Source organism: Ictalurus punctatus, chromosome 9 (genome assembly GCF_001660625.3).
Source record: "Ictalurus punctatus breed USDA103 chromosome 9, Coco_2.0, whole genome shotgun sequence".
Lineage (NCBI taxonomy): Eukaryota > Metazoa > Chordata > Actinopteri > Siluriformes > Ictaluridae > Ictalurus > Ictalurus punctatus.
In genome coordinates, this window is record NC_030424.2 from 1,397,787 (window position 1) to 1,415,000 (window position 17,214).

The 17,214-nt window shown below is 41.9% G+C and overlaps 3 protein-coding genes across 5 annotated transcripts in view; 2 read left to right on the forward strand and 1 right to left on the reverse strand.

Annotated features, from left to right (window-relative positions):
- Positions 1-227: 227 nt before the first annotated feature.
- Positions 228-5,526, forward strand: col10a1a (collagen, type X, alpha 1a). Its single transcript, XM_017476990.3, has 3 exons — positions 228-361; positions 703-832; positions 3,131-5,526. Exons 2-3 carry the CDS (start codon positions 718-720, stop codon positions 4,969-4,971), a joined length of 1,956 nt encoding a protein of 651 aa, XP_017332479.1. The 5' UTR covers positions 228-361; positions 703-717; the 3' UTR covers positions 4,972-5,526.
- Positions 5,527-9,998: 4,472 nt separating this feature from the next.
- On the reverse strand, positions 9,999-13,567 carry marcksb (myristoylated alanine-rich protein kinase C substrate b). Of its 2 annotated transcripts, XM_053682834.1 has the most exons (3): positions 13,184-13,567; positions 10,934-11,531; positions 9,999-10,492 (listed from the first exon to the last, which is right to left on the reverse strand). In XM_053682834.1, the coding sequence occupies exons 1-2, from the start codon at positions 13,247-13,249 to the stop codon at positions 10,947-10,949; spliced, it is 651 nt and encodes a 216-aa protein (XP_053538809.1). In that variant the 5' UTR covers positions 13,250-13,567; the 3' UTR covers positions 9,999-10,492; positions 10,934-10,946. The 2 variants fall into 2 exon arrangements, with proteins under 2 accessions (XP_053538809.1, XP_053538808.1); XM_053682833.1 differs by lacking the exon at positions 9,999-10,492 and having other exon boundaries at positions 10,855-11,531; positions 13,184-13,566.
- Positions 13,568-16,947: 3,380 nt separating this feature from the next.
- Positions 16,948-17,214, forward strand: part of fyna (FYN proto-oncogene, Src family tyrosine kinase a) — a 15,653-nt gene continuing 15,386 nt past the window's right edge. For both annotated transcript variants that reach the window (XM_017476919.3, XM_017476920.3), the window contains exon 1: positions 16,948-17,133. The gene's annotated coding sequence lies outside the window, so the exon portion shown is untranslated. The remainder of the gene's footprint in view (positions 17,134-17,214) is intronic.

Here is a 17,214-nt window from a genome sequence, read left to right on the forward strand (position 1 = left end):
TAAAAAAAATAGAGATGAAATGAACTTTATACACACTATGTAACATTCTCAATAAATATTTGTCACTAGAATCCTTTTTAGTAATGAGTGGAAACTAATCACGGGTCTGAGAAGCAAACAGGCATCATGAAGTGCCATGCCGAGATTGGGCAGATCTGTCTCTTAATTACAGTGGAGCTGAGAGGAGGAGGGACTCATGTGGTGGGTGCTTTTTAATGAGACATGGGCCACATACAGTATAAAAACCCCGATCATTGTGCCGGAGAGCAGCAGATGCTCTAAGGTGCTAGAACCAAGAGGATATACAGCAGTGGGAGCTGCAGTGGTGCTGATTTTATTTATTTGGATCCCAAGCATGCCAGTATGTATCGTGTGTTCTCTCTCTCTCTCTCTCTCTCTCTCTCTCTCTCTCTCTCTCTCTCTCTCTCTCTCTCTCTCTCTCTCTCTCTCTCTCTCTCTCTCTCTCTCTCTCTCTCTCTCTCTCTGCTTAATTAGGCCTGACTTTAAGAAACTGATAGCAGGTTTTGGATCATGCCACTATATTGGTCTGTACTTTGAAAATAGTTGTGAAGAAACATTTTAAAGATTTGCTTTCATTCCTGAAACAGTGATCAGGCAGTTCATTGTGTTATATTTGTTTAGAATAGTTTCACTGTTATTTATCATCTCCGTCTAACTCGACTCTATTCCGTCAACACGCAGATTTAACCTCAGAATATGGACCTACGAGTAGCAAGCATTCTCCTTCTCCTGGTGGCCCTGGTTGCCGGCCATGGCGAGAGATATATGTTGAAGAAAGTGGTGAAGCCTTCTTATGCCGTGAAAAGTCATGGTAAGTTCCTATTCTTGGCTTCTATCCTATTCTGTTCAAGCATGGCACATGTTTGAGTTCAAGTTGTGAGTGCATCGCAGCGATTGGTTACAGCCATGCACTAATTCGTCCAATCGCGAGCTGTGTCTTGGCTCCTGTTTATAATATTGGCACGGGTTTAATATTGTAAGCTTCGCTTCAGAACCGGCTGCATTATCGCACGCGTTAGAATTAACTTGAAACTAAATAGACGAAAGTATCACAAAGGGCAATTTTTTTTTCCAGACAATTTAATACTGCATATGTAAACAAAATGGCATTCAGACCAACAAACTTTTGCATTATTGGTGATATTCATAAAGGATCTCTGCACAGTTTTGTATGTTTTTGCACCGAAACAGTTGAATTTAGATAAACAGAAGTTAAATCTTACATCAGAACAATAGTGAATGGAAATATGTTCTCTTTTTCTTTTGGCATTTTTTTGCAAAGATCTCTTTGCATATTCTTTGTTAGCCCCTGAACTGGCTTTGAAACAGGATTCATAAAATATCTGACATAATAATAATAATAATAATAATAATAATAATAATAATAATAATAATAATAATGTGGTCCATTTATGCAGCATCTTTCTAACACTATTATATATATATATATATATATGCACCAAATTATCACTGCATAATCTTTACCATACTGTTAATGGAGATCTACTTATCTAAGGAAATGTGTAAATTAATTCCTGCTGTAAATTAACGAACCTGAACCATTAAAGCAGGTGTGCATTCACTCAGCTCGGATCTGATCTCTAGGAACAGGTTGCCTCCATTACACGATCAAGGCACAATCTTGAAATTCGATGCCGGACTCTTGGATTTGTGGTGTACGAAATGCAAACGGTGTGTCAGAGAGTCAGAGTCAGCCGAGTGGATTAGCAGCACAGTGTTTACTTTAAGACTGTATGAATATCCTGCACTCTACAATAACCCACTTTGCACATGTTGAAAAGTGATTTGTCAGGGTGTGTCCCAGTCGAGACCTCACACAGCTGTTTTGGTCGGAATGACACAGAGACTGATGCAGTTTACACACCAGTGGATGTGACCACATTAAGGCGCCCATAAAACACGAGCCCACAATTTCATCATCCTGTAATATAAATACAGTCTAACACATTTCAGTGAACCAAGTGTATCCTGGAGTTATTGCAGGGTGTAAGGAAAAGTCATTGCGATATGTTTGAATATCCAATGTGAGATGGTGCAAGTTACAGCGTTATATACATAAAAAAAAGTGGTACTTGAAGCTTTTGAAATTATAGAACAGCAACAAAACAAGCATTGTTGTTTACTATTCTTTACTATTTGCAGTGTGAGGAAAACATAATTAAATCTAATACTGGTGGATGTTTCCAGAGAAGTAGGACTTTTGGACAAATGCTAGTTGATAACTGAAATAAATGTTCATACTCATTAGGCTTCAATGTGAGCATACAACCTTTCCATCAATTTAGCAGTGCAAATACAATTAAAAGCACTTTCCAGTGCATGTTAAGCCTGATAATACATCATTTTCAAGGTCTGCTTTGCCCCCCCCCATACAAGCTTAGCATGGACCAGGGACCCTCCTGTCTAACCAGTCCTAAAGAGAGACAAGCCAAATGTCCCCTCAAAGACCTCTGGTCAAAGCAATGATCTGAACCTGAATCCCAGTCATACTGTATCTCTAAACCAAAACGCTAGCCCTTAGCTTAAAACATTACTCATAGCCTTCGTTATCCTATCCAAGGTTATAAAATCAAGTTGAAAGATCGACACAAATAAGCATTCAAACATTATTTAATGTTTAGTTCTTCCACTGCTTGTTTGTTAAAGGTTTTCTTTATACCACTGCCTAAGGAGATTATAAATATCCTCTCATTTTTAAACACAACAGTCCAGAGATTCCCAACCCTGGTCCTGTAGTAACCCATGTCCCTGCACAATTTAGTGCTTTCCCTGATCCCTGGTTCAAATTAGCTGATTAATTGAATCAGGTCTGTTGGGAGCAGGGAAAGGGAAAACACTAATGTGTGCAGGACAGGGGGTACTCCAGTACCGGGGTTGGAAACCTGTGGACTATTGTGTTTAACCTGTGGCAACAGTTCTCAGAGGTTCATGTACTACAGAATACCGATTTAAATTAGAATACACTTAGATAGCTCTTCCTCAGGATTGTCTAAATGATTGGGACTGTTGCACTAAGAAACAAAAATTGTACTGTTATGCTTGGAATGTCCATTTGATGCACACTGAGATTACTTTTTTTTTCTTACAGTGGTTTCTGTAGCTGGAGAGCCTGGTGCCCCAGGTGAGCCAGGTGAACCTGGACCTCCTGGACCTCCTGGACCCCCTGGCGAGAATGGTGAAGGACTGCCAGGACCTCGGGGACCACCTGGCCCACCTGGACCTTCTGGCTACTCAGCACCTGGAAAGCCAGGCACTCCAGGTGGACCAGGGAAACCAGGTGCAAATGGTGCACCTGGACTTAAAGGAGATACTGGTGCACATGGTCCTCAAGGACCAAGGGGTGCTCCTGGACCTCCTGGTAGCCCTGGGCCTGCCGGTATATCTGCCCCTGGCAATCCTGGACCAAGTGGTTTGCCTGGATCAATGGGACCAAGGGGAGAGCCAGGTGCTAAGGGACATCCAGGTATTCCTGGTGCACCAGGACAAAAAGGAGACAGAGGTATTGGCATTCATGGGCCACCAGGTCAAACTGGTGCAACTGGACCTATGGGACCTGTAGGCGCACCTGGTCAGCCTGGTGTTGGTAAACCTGGTAAACCTGGCTACCCAGGTGAGCCAGGTAAAGTAGGTTCACCTGGTCGTGATGGGGAACCTGGTGCTATGGGACCAACTGGACCAAAAGGCCACACTGGGGCTCCTGGACTTGGAATGCCAGGTAAACCAGGTGAAAGTGGTGCTCCAGGATTGCCAGGTCCTACAGGCCCTAAAGGTCCTCAGGGAGCATCAGGGGCACCTGGTGCTCCTGGTAGTCCAGGTTATGGTAAGCCAGGTGCTCCCGGTTCAAAAGGTGATACAGGTCCAGTAGGTAGCCCTGGCGCAACAGGTCAGAAAGGTGAGCAAGGTGCAAGGGGGCCAACAGGATATACAGGAGCAACTGGCCCAGTGGGTCCAGGTGGTCCTCAGGGTCCAAGAGGTTTCCCTGGTGAGAAGGGGTCTACAGGTGAAAAGGGTGAAACAGGTCCAATGGGGCCTCAAGGCTTTAAGGGACATAAGGGAGATCAGGGGTCACAGGGACCTGAGGGCAAATCAGGCTATCCAGGTGCAACAGGCCCACAAGGCCAAAGGGGAGCTACAGGTGCTCCAGGTAGCAAAGGAGATACTGGTGAGACAGGTGCAACTGGTGCTCCTGGAGCAACTGGACCTGTTGGACCTAAGGGTAATACAGGAAATTCTGGACCACCTGGTGAAACAGGGCCTGCAGGTGCCCCAGGGCCTAGAGGAGCTACTGGTCCTTCTGGTCCATCAGGTGCACCAGGAGTTAAAGGTCAAACTGGTGCACCTGGTGCACCTGGTCCTGCAGGTCTTGCTGCTAAAGGAATTCCTGGACCTCAAGGTCCACCAGGACTTCCTGGATCAGATGGTGCCCCTGGTGAAAGTGGACCAGCTGGCCCTCCTGGCCCACCTGGTCCTCCTGGTGAGGTTATTATTGCAGAAACTAAAGGAACTTTTGTCCAGGAACCTTTTGTCAAGGCCCCAGTGTCTGCCTTTACAGCCTTAACTACAACACCTTATCCTCCCGCTGGTAGCCCCATTAAGTTTGAACAAATTGTCTACAATGCTGAGAATCACTATGACCCTGAGACAGGTATCTTTACCTGCCAGGTTCCTGGAGTGTATTTCTTCTCATACAGCATGCATGTGAATGGAGCTAATGCTTTGGTGGCACTGTACAAAAACGAAGACCCAATTATGTTCACTTATGATGAGTACAACAAGGGCTTCCTGGACCAGATGTCTGGCAGTGCTGTCCTTCAGCTTAATGAGCAGGACACCGTTTATGTCCAGATCCCTGATGATGAGGCAAACGGTGTCTTTGCTGCTGATAATGTCCACTGCTCCTTCAGTGGTTTCCTGATTGCTTCTACGTGAGGCAGTCATCCAAACATACCATAATTTCTAAACCTTCATACTATTTCTCAAACAATAAAAATGTCCAAACAGGTTGTTCTTTGGTTTTGAGAAATAGAATTATCTTGACTTGAAAATCCCAAGCAGTGGGTGCCAAAAAGAAGGACATAATTTATGTAACAGGCTATCAGGGACATAAAGGCAGTTAAATGCATAAACAGTCATCTTTATTTGCTTTTAGGATGGAGAAAGCGTGTGAAGTTTAATAATTATTACATGTCCTGACATTTTTTTTTTAATTATTATTGTTTTGTTATTCAAAAGGGTGCTTACCATCGTTATCGAGCTTTTTTTTTTTTTTTTTTTAACCTTGTTTTTGGTCACGTTTCCTTATCAATCACACAAAAAGAATGCTATTCTTGACATACTTGCTTCTGACTAATTCTGATATTGTGAAATGATCACACTGATTATTACCAAATGTACAAGACATCCGAAACAAATGCAAATGTTATGCATTAAAATTTAACTGTACTTTGTAAACCATAATGTTGAAAATAAACTGTCTTAAAGATATTTGGTTTGTTGTGTTGCTTGCTATCATAACCAAAAATAAGATGTTCCAGCACATCAAGCTATATATATATATATATATATATATATATATATATATATATATATATATATATATATATATATAAATACTGTAATCAAACAGCAAATATTTATAGTTTGTCATATTTCCTGGTGGTACAGCGCCTAAACCTTTAAAAATACTGGAGCAAGGTAGCACTTCAGGGTCCATGTGGGTTTCCTCTAGGTTCTCCGGTTTCCGCCAACATCCCAAAAATGTCAGATGGTGGATTGGCTGCTCTAGATTGACACTAAACGTGAACATGTGTGTGCTTAGTGCGCTATGATGGACTGCTGTCCGATCTAGGATGTACCGTATTCCTACCTCATGCCCAGGGTTCTTGTGGTAGGCTCCAGGTCCACTGTGCCCCGTGAACGCAGTTTCCCTGAAAATGAATGAATAAATAAATGAATTAATTAAAAAATCCGACCTAATGTTTACACCTACAATTGCCAAGTCAGTTGTTTATTCTTATTGTATGTATAAACCGATGTTTATAGCTCAAATGCATGGTTAGAGTGAACTGTGTGATGGTGTAGACCATAGATCATTTACGCCGTATATTTCTTGCTCTGGGTTGAGTGTAAGTAAGTAAACAGTCTAAATGTTTGGGAGATGTCGGGAGTGTCACTTGGTGAGCATGTTTAAAAAAAAATAAAAGGTCAGTCAGACAGTCAAATCGAAGCTGCTGGGTGGAGTTTAACCAAGCAAGTGGAAGCCACAAGCCACAGGAACCTTAAAGCACTGCCATCATGTGGCTGAGTTGAAGGACCCTGGGGGTAGTAGGAATTTAAAGGTAGAGGTGTTCCAATCTAGAACAACCAAGGAATTTTATCCTTGTGAGAGTACCAGCCAACCAAAATGAAAGCCACAAGCATGAGCTGACCTTAGGTTAGCGTCCACAAGGCACGTTTATTGAACGAACTAAGAACGGAAATATTGGGTGAAAACACACCCTTCTTGTGGTCACCATCTGAGATGTCTGGTTTATCTGGGAGTGTAGAAATGGCATGGTATAAAAATGTCTTTAACTGCTGCGGGAAGACTAAAAACATCCCAGCGGTGTTTGTTGTCATCGCATTTATACTTAGAAAGAACTTGGGTTAAGAAAAAAAAAAACTACTCCGGTGATATATCAGCACATCGGTCTGAATTACGGACTTCAGATGTTAAACCCTTAAATGCCCCAAAGGAAGAGTTTAATAAGGAAGTAGGGGGAAATAAACGGGGTCACAAACGTCAGTCGTAGAAGACCTGTGGACTGTGCCGTATTCTGATTTCCTTTCTCACAGGAAATCACAGGATTAGGATTAGGGTTAGGGTTAGGGAACCCTAACCGCTCAAATAATCAGAACATTTGAATATATATATTTTTAAAAAACACTTTCACATCAAAATATGATCAAATATATATAAAATATGTTTACCAGCTGTTGCAAATCACAGGTTTATCCTAATGTGCTCATTCTAATATGTTATTGTTTCTATATTAACAGCTTATTCACAGGGACTCTTATAGCGGAAGCTCCACATAATCTATGCCGAATAATAATAATATTTTTAAAATTTCTTTCTGTGAGTATTATTTAACATTTACACAAGGAGTCTCCATAAATAATATTAATAATAATAATCATTCATTTTTAGTTCACTTTGGTTGAAGGTTCCCTACGTTACCCAGGGTGCCATTCGGCAACCTGCCGAGTGGCGCCTGTGGGATTTAGCCCTCGCTTTAATTCGACACGTTGCTCTTCTCGAAACGACAAAGCGTCAAATCTCATGCTAATACCGCTGACACTGCTGTCATGCTAGGCATCTTGTCGATCGCCGACTAGCTCTGAATTAGAACCCGGTGCAACTGTGCGTAGCTTCGCTGTGTTCCGGAACTCGTTCTGGAGTTTGCATCCGTGCATATGATTTGGAACGTCACTGGAAGACGTCACCGTCTTGTGACGTCATCGTGAGGTGAGAAAAGAAGCTGACATGATTTGAAAATCGACGTGTATCGCTTGCATTTTTTAAACTCCTGTCGAACTCCACCGCGACCGCGCTAGCAACGTCGTCCTGCGACGTCGGCGCAGCAGACGAGCGCTAACTTCTAACAGGAGAAATGAAAATACCGCCTCAGCCAACAACATTAGCACTAGAGCCACTAAGCATACCAGGAAGGGTTTCACAGTGGAGGTTACCTTCAAGATTACGGCCTAAAAGAAAGACGGCTTCGTTCGTATGCGATATGAATTTATTCAATATGTCCCGTGTTGCTCGTAGCTTCTCATAGTTAATCTTTCTATCGATTCGCTTCTCTCAGCTTCTTTAACAGCTCTTATGATTGCAATTGAATTTTTTTTTTTTTTTTAGACGAAAGCATCCGGCAAATGAATAAATGAAAAAGGAAATGTGTGTGTTGATGGCCATGATTCACCCTGGCTTTGGTGGTGTTTCTGCAGTGGCTTTTCAAGCGTTATTATAACATCCTAAAGACCGTTCACCCGGTCCTTAGACATTCAATGACTTCTAGAAATAATTTGCATCCAGGATCCTGATAAGAATACGTCTTAAGCTCAGATTCAGTATGGTGACTCAGTAATCACCACCACATGGTGGTGCTGCAGTGCATACATCTAAACTGTCCGAGGTTCGTGTGAACAAACCACTTCAGGATGTGCCGTTTTAGGAAAATAATCGATGAAAGGCTGGTGTGATGTGTAGTTACTGTTACCACCCTGAAAGTAAATTCTTTTCCAATAACGGCATGCCTCGAAGTATTGTAGTACTCATATTCCACAGGAATTCGCCAGTGATCACGTTTTTACTTATTAAAGAACAACATATTGTATTTTTATCCATTTATAGTTACATTTAATACTGTGGAACAACCATGAAACAAGTTGGTTCTTGTTAGAGCCAACTTATATTAGAGCAGGGGTCGTTCCAAGTCGTTATCAGACTCTACTTTTTTTTTTTTTTACCTTCTTAATGAGAAACCTCAACGTGTAGATTTTCCCATATAGGAAAACGTAATGTTACAGCTTTGCCTCGGAGCGTTCCAAAGTGCTGACACTGGAGACTCCTTCCATAAATATTTAATAAACAACCTCGATATAAAAAAAAAAAAAACTACAGCATATCAACTATTGTTTTTCTTGTCCAAACATGTTTTTTTTTTTTTAATTCATTTATTAGGTTACGTGGAGCATTCTCTGTGGAAGAGCTGTTACTATAGAAACGACATCATGTTAGATTAAGCTCAATAAGCACAATAACTTCATGAACAATTGCATTTTACGGTCAGAGCTGCTGTTCTAGAAAATTCACCAACACCTTCATTAGTCCTAATTTCTGTTTAATCGTCACTCGGTCCTTAACAGAAAAGGTACTACATGGTCCAGTGAGAAATGGGTTCAATCAATATTATCAACAACTGCAATGAAGTCAATGCGCCTTTTATATACTTTCTAAAATACACTACAACGCAATCTCTATCTGCTTTCAAAGCGTCCCAAAAAAATAAAAACATCGACAGGATATCGTGTTAAGATCTTCACATTAAAAATGTAACAATTGGGATTTCTTTCTTCTCTGATGGACCGTTTTTAAAAATCGTGAAAGCCCATAGGCTGAACTTTAAACTGGGATTAAAAAGGTTTTTTTTTTTTTTTTTTACTAGTTAATCCAGGACTAGTCTTAAGCCATTTTGACTCGTCACGTCCTTTACTCGAACACAGCTGCATCCATTATCCTGTTCTGCCCCCAACTTACCAGTATTACACCCAGAAACCCCACGCCAGCTGTTGGAACGCTCAGTTCCGAGGTTGAAAAATGGAGGAAATGAGAAATGATGCGTATTCACGCTTTACTTTCATGCCTAGGCTTAAGGGTCAAGAAAATACCACTACGTCTGCATTTTAAGAGCACAGATAAGACTGACCAGCTTTACGATTAGTGGAGAGATCGAAAAACATAATGCCATGATTGGTCAAGAGGTCTGCTTGAAAGTGTTAAACACAAACAACGAAAAATAAATAAATAAATAAATAAATAAAAAACAAAGACACCTTTGCCAAATGCTGGACTAATATTATATAAGAAGAAAAAAAAAATTAACACTAAACAGTGTCAAAGCCACAGATTTCTGTGCCAAATAATTCCTAAGTTATAAAAAAATTTTTTTAAAAATAATGATTTTTCAGGCCTGGGTGCCATTATTAACTATTAAGGGTTACCACTTATGTTATCTTTTTGTCATATTGAAGACAAAATGAGCTGCAATACTAGCATCAATTATGCATGATTCTTTAAAATTAAGAATTAAATTATACTACACATTTAGTAAAAAATTAATAAATAAAAATAATGGAGGTTGACCTAAAGAGAACACATGAATCGGTTAAATCCACACACAGACACTCGGTTCAATTTTAATCCTTTATTTGTGTTTTTTTTTTTTTTTTGAGCCCGTTGAAGTCAAATCCATACTTCTGTACGCAAAGTTACATTCCGTTTAAAAACCAGGTAGTGTCAGACCTTGAGTATTTACAGCAAACTGTAATCTATTTGATTGCACTGGCAACTTGTGTATATATACTTGCACAGCATTGCAAGAAAAAAAGAAAGAAAAAAAAAAAACTAACTGTATTAGTCATCACAGGTCAACATGTTGGATCTACAGCAGGGTTAGAAGAGGGTCAGACTTCACCTAGAGGACTGAAAAAAAGTTTTAAAAAAAGATTAGAGACACGACGAAGCCTATACAAGCACGCGGTGCTGCCGGATTTGAGCGGTGCCGCTGGTGTTATAACGGAGCACCCGTTCTGAACGGCTCACGGGTCGCGTAAAAACGGACCGTCATCGGACTCATCTACACGCCTCGTCTGCCTTTTGGTAGCACCACTTTCCTAGCACGCACTGGGAAAAGAAAAAAAAAACACAACAAAAACTAAATCATATGGCACCAGATACTTCAACTAACATTGCAATTTCCTAAAGAGGTTTACAGGTATGAAAGTTGAAACGGAAAAGGAAAGAAAAAAAAATAAAAAAATACTGCATCACACACATAAGCACACGTCACACACACACACACACACACACGCAATACTGTAACAAACACAGTTGTAGGAAGTGAAGCACGGTGCCTTTCATGCTACAATCAGAGATCCTTCGTTGGAGCACCACAGAGACATCGGATGGAGGAGTAATGGACGGAATCATGAAGGGGTATTTATGACAACTTAGAAAGGTCATTGGTTGGTTGTTTTTTTTGTGTGTTTTTTTTTTTTTTTTTTTTTAATACAAAAAGCCTCCGTGGTTCAGCTCCTTATTACTTCATTAAAATGCCGTGATCACCCGGTGAGCCTGGTTACTCTTCAGCAGCAGCGGGTTGAGCATCTGAGCTCTCGGCTGGTGCCGGGGCGGGCTCTTCGGCTGAAGCTTCAGCCGGTTTCTCTTCTGCTGGCGTCTCGGGCTTTTGCTCTTCGCTCGTCTTTTTCTCCTCGTCTGCGCTTGGCTGATCAGCTTTGGCGCCCTCGGCTGCTTCTTCCTTCTCTTCTCCTCCGGATGCCTCCGGCTTGGCCTCCTCGGATTCGGCTTTATCTTTGCCTTCCTCGGCTGGAGCGGCCGCCTCCTCCGTCTCGGCTTCCTTCTTGGCGCTCTTCTTAAAGGAGAAGCCGCTGAGTTTGAACGGCTTTTTAAAGGAAAATCGCTTCTTCTGCTTGGTAGCCTCGCCGCTGCCTGACGCAGAGCCGTTCTCTTCGGGTTTGCTCGCGTCCTCGCCGTTGGCTACCGGAGCGTTTTCGGCACCGCCTTCCTCCGTCGCCTTCTCGGCTGCTCCGTCTTCAGCCTTCACCTCGCCGTCGGGGGAGTGTTTGCCGTTGGCCTGGACCTCCTCGGCGGCTCCGTCTGCTGTAGGGGAGGCATTGCCGTTTGTCTTAGCGTGTCCGTTTTCCTAGAGAGAAAAGGAGAAGTCCATGAGATGTTTTCACAATCTTTCTGCTTGGAAGCTCATTTGTGTTCCTGAACGTTCCAGATTCAGTGCACTTTTGTGCTGCCCACACACACACACACACACACACACACACACACAGTTCAATTCATCAGCTCATGACTAAGTTCAGTCTGCATGTTAGAGCTGAGAAATCAAACTGTGTAACAAATAAATAAGTGTGACACGGAGGAGGACAAACGATGAATGCATCCAGTGTACTTCCTACGTCGCTTAGAATTTCGGACTGCCAGTGGCTTGCAATGTATTGCAGTCTAACAGTTTCCTGGAAGATATTACAAGTTCTTCGAAATGCTCCTCCACTGGAGCCACAAAAGCTTGCTCCAAGAACTCGAATTGTATTTATTTATTTATTTGTTTTTAAAGTGAGACAACAGGACAATCTGGCTTGCTTAGAAGCAACTGAGGCAATGATATACGCTCGCATACTTGCCGTGTAGCATGGACTTCCGGCGAACCGTCTCGGAAACCCGAAATGAATCAGGTTACGAGTGATTCGCAGCCTAACGAACGAGATCCCTGGAAGATCTCTCCTCCAGGAGTCATGTTGCAAGCCAAATGGTTGCTAAAAGAACCCTGATTTTAACCACAACAACCACCCACCCCAAAGACCCTCCATGTTTAATCAGTGAGACACAGGAGACTGAGACCGGCTCACTCCTCTGTCCTGAATCAACTGAATGATTCATGCATTCAGTAGACTTCAGAATTTTAGTAGGCTACATTTTTTTTTTTTTTTTACAAATTGAGTCCAATGGACTTGCAGTGGATTTGCTCGCCACGTGGGTGAAGCCCAGTGTCTGGATGGAAGCTCCTGCTGTCTGGATTGGGAATGCAAGATGGAGGGTTAAAACCACAGCAACGACACTTCACCAAATTCATTGTGCTGGAACGATCCAAGTCGCAATCCAGCACAAACATGTGGTAAACAAGATATAAATGCCACTTTGCTCGAAGATTAAGACACCATTTCGTTCTGCAAATGGGGTTCGTTTCTTAAAAAAAAAAAGAAAAAAAGAAAGAAAGGAAAAAAAAAAATCAAGGCGTGGTGCATTCATGGCTCTGCACGCGCGACGCCAAACAGCCTTAACAAAAGCAACCGAGCTTTTTTTTTTTTTTTTTTTAATTATTATTATTCCCCCTCTTTCTTACAATCATGCCCAGACCTAACTAGGGTTTCTTTGATGCAAAATAGAAAGCATGCATGATATATATGATCGTATAAATACATTTGTGCACGTGAGATGGATTACAACCAAAAAAAAAAAAAGAAAAGAAAAAAGAGAGAGAGAGAAGCGCTACAACAATGCAAGTTGGAATTTATAGGCTATATAAATAAATAAATTAATTAATTAAACGCATGCACGCGCGTGCACAATTTCTTGGCAAAATCTCCTAAGCCACGCTTCAGATGACTTTCTCTGCCAAATAATAGCGTTTAAACGCCGCTTTTTCTGAAATCAGGGAGTCTTCATTGTTCATGTTCGTTCCAGTCTTGGAGGGATGCTGCTTCCCTTCCATCGCCCACACAGTTTAAACATCTACACATTCGCACAGATTAGTGTTTGTTTGTTTGTTTTCGAGGTGTTTGTTACCTGTCCGTTTGCTTTTTCTGCAGCGGTTTCCTCTTTTGCACCGTTTTTAGCCACTTGAGCTCCCATGCTTGGACCCCCCAGAAAAAATCACGCGCAACAAAGAAACCCCGAATGAATGAACGCGCGAGCGAGCGAACAAAGAGCGACGGACCGCGCGAGCGCCTTCTTCTCCTTCACCGCCTTTTTAAATAACCGCCGAGACCGAAAAAATAATACACCCGGGCTTGAAGTTCACACGCGGAGGAAAAACAATCATAAAATATTTCCGGAAATAATTACAGACGAGAGATACAGGGATATAAATATATATATATTTTTTTAAAAGCTAATGAAATTGCTTCTTTTGTTAATGAGATGCGGTGTACAACGCCCGAAATTTCGTCACCGCATAGAAAAGCGGTCTCAGCCAATCACAAGTCGTGTTTTGAAAGCGGGCGGAGTTTCAGAGTCAAATGGGCGGAGGAGACGCAGGACAGCAACTAGTGATAGGTTTATGTAATATATTTATATTTTTCCGTTTTAATGATATACAAATAATTAATAATATAACATCAGATAATTAGATTGTTTTTGCTATAATTATTATTTTATATATATATATACACACAGAGGCAGAAATAATAATAATAATAATAATAATAATAATAATAATAATAATAATAATAATAATAATGATCCTTACAGTTGTTTATTTTACACTGTAATATTCATTTAACATGAGTTATAGAACATTGGTGCTGCCGTCTCACATCTCCAGGGTCCTTGGTTCTAGATCCTGTGCTAAGGAGTACATGTGACTTCCTGTGATTGTTCTCCTCATGTCAACTTCTTGCTCCTCTGGATTTGGATTTGCAAACTCGGATTGCCTCTAGGTGTGAACGTGTGTGCATGGTGACCTGGATGTGACTGGACTGTGATGCATCTCATCCATCGGTTATTCCCGCCTCATGCCCGGTGTTCCTGGGATAGACTCTCTTGGATAGACTCTCGATCCACCATGAACCTGACCAGTGAGTGAGTATATACACCATTAGATTGTTCAAAACATTTCATTAAATTGAACATTTAATGTGTTTCAAGGTGGAGTTTTCCTTTAACGAGTCGCCTCAGTTATTATGAGATGTCTATGAGATTAGCGCGAGTTATCACTGGATACCGAGATGTTTGATATCAAAATGTTTTTGGAAGAATCGTATTGGGACATGACTAATTCATATCAATATGGAAGTCAGGACCAGGATCTAGGATTAGCGTGGACACGGATATCTACTGTAAACTAATTACAACTGCGACTTTTCATGAAGTAAAGGCTAAAAGACTGGGCACTGTGCTGTTACAGGAAAATAATCAACAAAGGGGTGGTGTGATGGCCAGACGTGAAGCGGGGTCACCCCAAAAACGGACTATTTTCCTACAACAGCACGTGCTTTATTCCTCTTACACAACAGTAACATTGTGAATTAGCTAATGAATGACACATCACGCTTTTCATCCATTGGTAGTTACGCTTGTATTGTAGTACAGTGTGGTGTAGAATTAGTGTGTGGAGTTAGTTCCTGCGATCACGTACATTAGAGCAGCAATAAACATGAGCTGTCGCTATAGAAACGATAACGTAGCTATTAGAACGATCGCATTAATAATAACCCATCATTCATGCTACACTTAGAACTGCCTATGCTGTCATATGAAAATAATGCACACCTTCTGACCAATCAGATTCACGCATTCTACCACGCCGTGGTATATTAGAGAAATAATCAATACTTTCTGTTCTGTATTGGGAATAAAACAGCACTGTGTGTATAGATGGGACATTGCGTGGGACGTTAGAGTACCAGTTTGTCATGTGACATAAGTTTTACTCTTCCTTTAACTGGGTAAATGGGTTTCAGTAACCGGGTTAGGACATGGCGTACAACGTGGCTTAAAAAGACCACATTGAAATTGAACTGACTTTTTATTTATTTATTTATTATTTAAAACATAGAATGAACAGAAAATGTCAAATAAAATAATGGAAATGCAACATATCGACTCGTCAGTATTCAAGACGTCGCACGTTTTCTACGTCCCGATTTAAATCTAAGCAAATTCGTGATGTTCGACTGATGTGATGTTGAATCCTTTGTGCAAAAGCTCAGATTTTTCCCCGAGTCTCATCCCTTCCGTCGAAGCACGCGTTCATCCGAAACGCCGATGGATTCGATCTAACACGGATCATCAGATTTTAAACAAGCTTGCGGAAGCTGCGTCGGCTCGAGACCACGCTGTCCAATTCACGTTTCTGATATTCTGCCTTTTCACAAGTTGATGGCGATAATACAGTTTGTAATGGAAACCTTTGTGTTAAAATGAGAAATAAAGAATGCCAAACAGAAGCATTTCTCACTAGTGCTCTCAGATTTTGGACCCCACTGTCTAATTATTATTACTTAAAATAAGTAAGCGGGGCACGAGGGCTAGCACGTTTACCTCGCACCTCCGGGGTTTGGCGTTCAATTCCTGCCTCCGCCCTGTGAGTGTGGTTTTTGCATATTCTCCCCACGCTTCTGGGGTTTCCTCTGGGTACTCTGGTTTCCTTCTCCAGTCCAAACACATGCATCGTACGCATTAATCGGCATTTCCGAATTCTCCGTAGTGTGTGAACGTGTGTGCGATTGTGCCCTGTGACGGGTTGGCCTCACACCTCGTGCTCCAGGCTCCCCACACGCCCTGTTTACGATAAGCAGTACATAAACTGGATGGATGGATGGATGGATAGAATTTTAAGTAAAAGAAATGCTTTGAACGACATGTAAAAATCTGACCATAATAAAGAAAGAAAGTTCTTTTACGTGATATTTTATTTCCGTTCTATTTGGCATGGATGAAGACAAGAGGAGCAGCCGGATCGAGGAGTACACTAACACCGTTCGTCCACCCATTTATTTTCCATACCGCTTATCCTACACGGGGTCATAGAGCAAGCCTGGAGTCTGTATCAGGGAACTCCTGGTGCCAACCGATCTCAGTGCACAATCGCACACACGTTCACATCCTACAGACAATTTGGAAACCGCAATCCGCGTACAGTCTTTGGACTGCGGGAGGAAACCGGAGTACCCGGAGGAAACCCCCGACGCACGGGAAGGAGACAACAGTGCTAACCATTAAACCATTTCGCCCCCCTGGTTATTAAATATTTCAAGAAATACTTTTATGGTGGGACAAAAAAAGGGGTACTGTATAGGCGAAACGTCGCGAAACATCTAATACATAAAACAAAAACAAAAAAAATCTTTTCGGTGACATGGCCTCCAGCCATTGCTCCGTTTACGCGTGCATATCTTTAGCAGTGTATAATGATTTCCAAACCCATCTCCTTCATTATAAAGCACTACTCGTACTCCGACGTGTTATTTAGTGCGCTAGTATGCGGGTATGGAACGTAGCCATGGCGACCAAATGGCGGCTTTCTATTTTGATACGATTTTACACGCAGCCAAAGACAGCGAGAAGAATCGCGTGAAAACAGCTCAAAATGGCGACATTAGGCGAGACGAAAACACTAAACAAAACTAAACTGAACAAAACAAAACCAAACAAGACGAGCGTTGTGTGTTCTTCCTACCACACACACACACACACTTCATCGTGACTCCGGCATTAGCATGCGTAATGGCAGGGAAGGCGGGACCAACCGTAGGGGTGGAGTCTAATCTGGGCGCAGGAAGAGTTCGAGATCTGATTGGCCGAACCGCACGTCAATCACAGCCTGGTTGCCTCGCCGACGTCTGTTCCATTTCAGAGACGGGAGCAGCCCAGAGCGGTTTAGGCTTCGCTGTTTGTTTGTTTGTTTATTTGGTTGGTTGTTTTTCACCGATGGAAATCATCACGATATAAAAAAAACAACAACAAAACAACAACAACTCGTTGTTGATTCCACGCAAGAAGAGATCGCGGTCCTGGTAAGAGTGTATTTCTTGCGTTTTGAATGCACTCGGTGCATGTCGGGAGAGAAAAAACAAAACCGGGTCTCCCATTGAAAC

Bases quoted from the DNA above. Each gene is read 5' to 3' on its own strand.
- marcksb (XM_053682834.1), bottom strand. From the start codon at position 13,249: ATGGGAGCTCAAGTGGCTAAAAACGGTGCAAAAGAGGAAACCGCTGCA. The intron at 11,532-13,183 runs GTAACAAACACC...TTTTCTCTCTAG, and splicing joins CAGAAAAAGCAAACGGACAG to GAAAACGGACACGCTAAGAC.
- col10a1a (XM_017476990.3), top strand. From the start codon at position 718: ATGGACCTACGAGTAGCAAGCATTCTCCTTCTCCTGGTGGCCCTGGTT. The intron at 833-3,130 runs GTAAGTTCCTAT...TTTTTCTTACAG, and splicing joins TTATGCCGTGAAAAGTCATG to TGGTTTCTGTAGCTGGAGAG.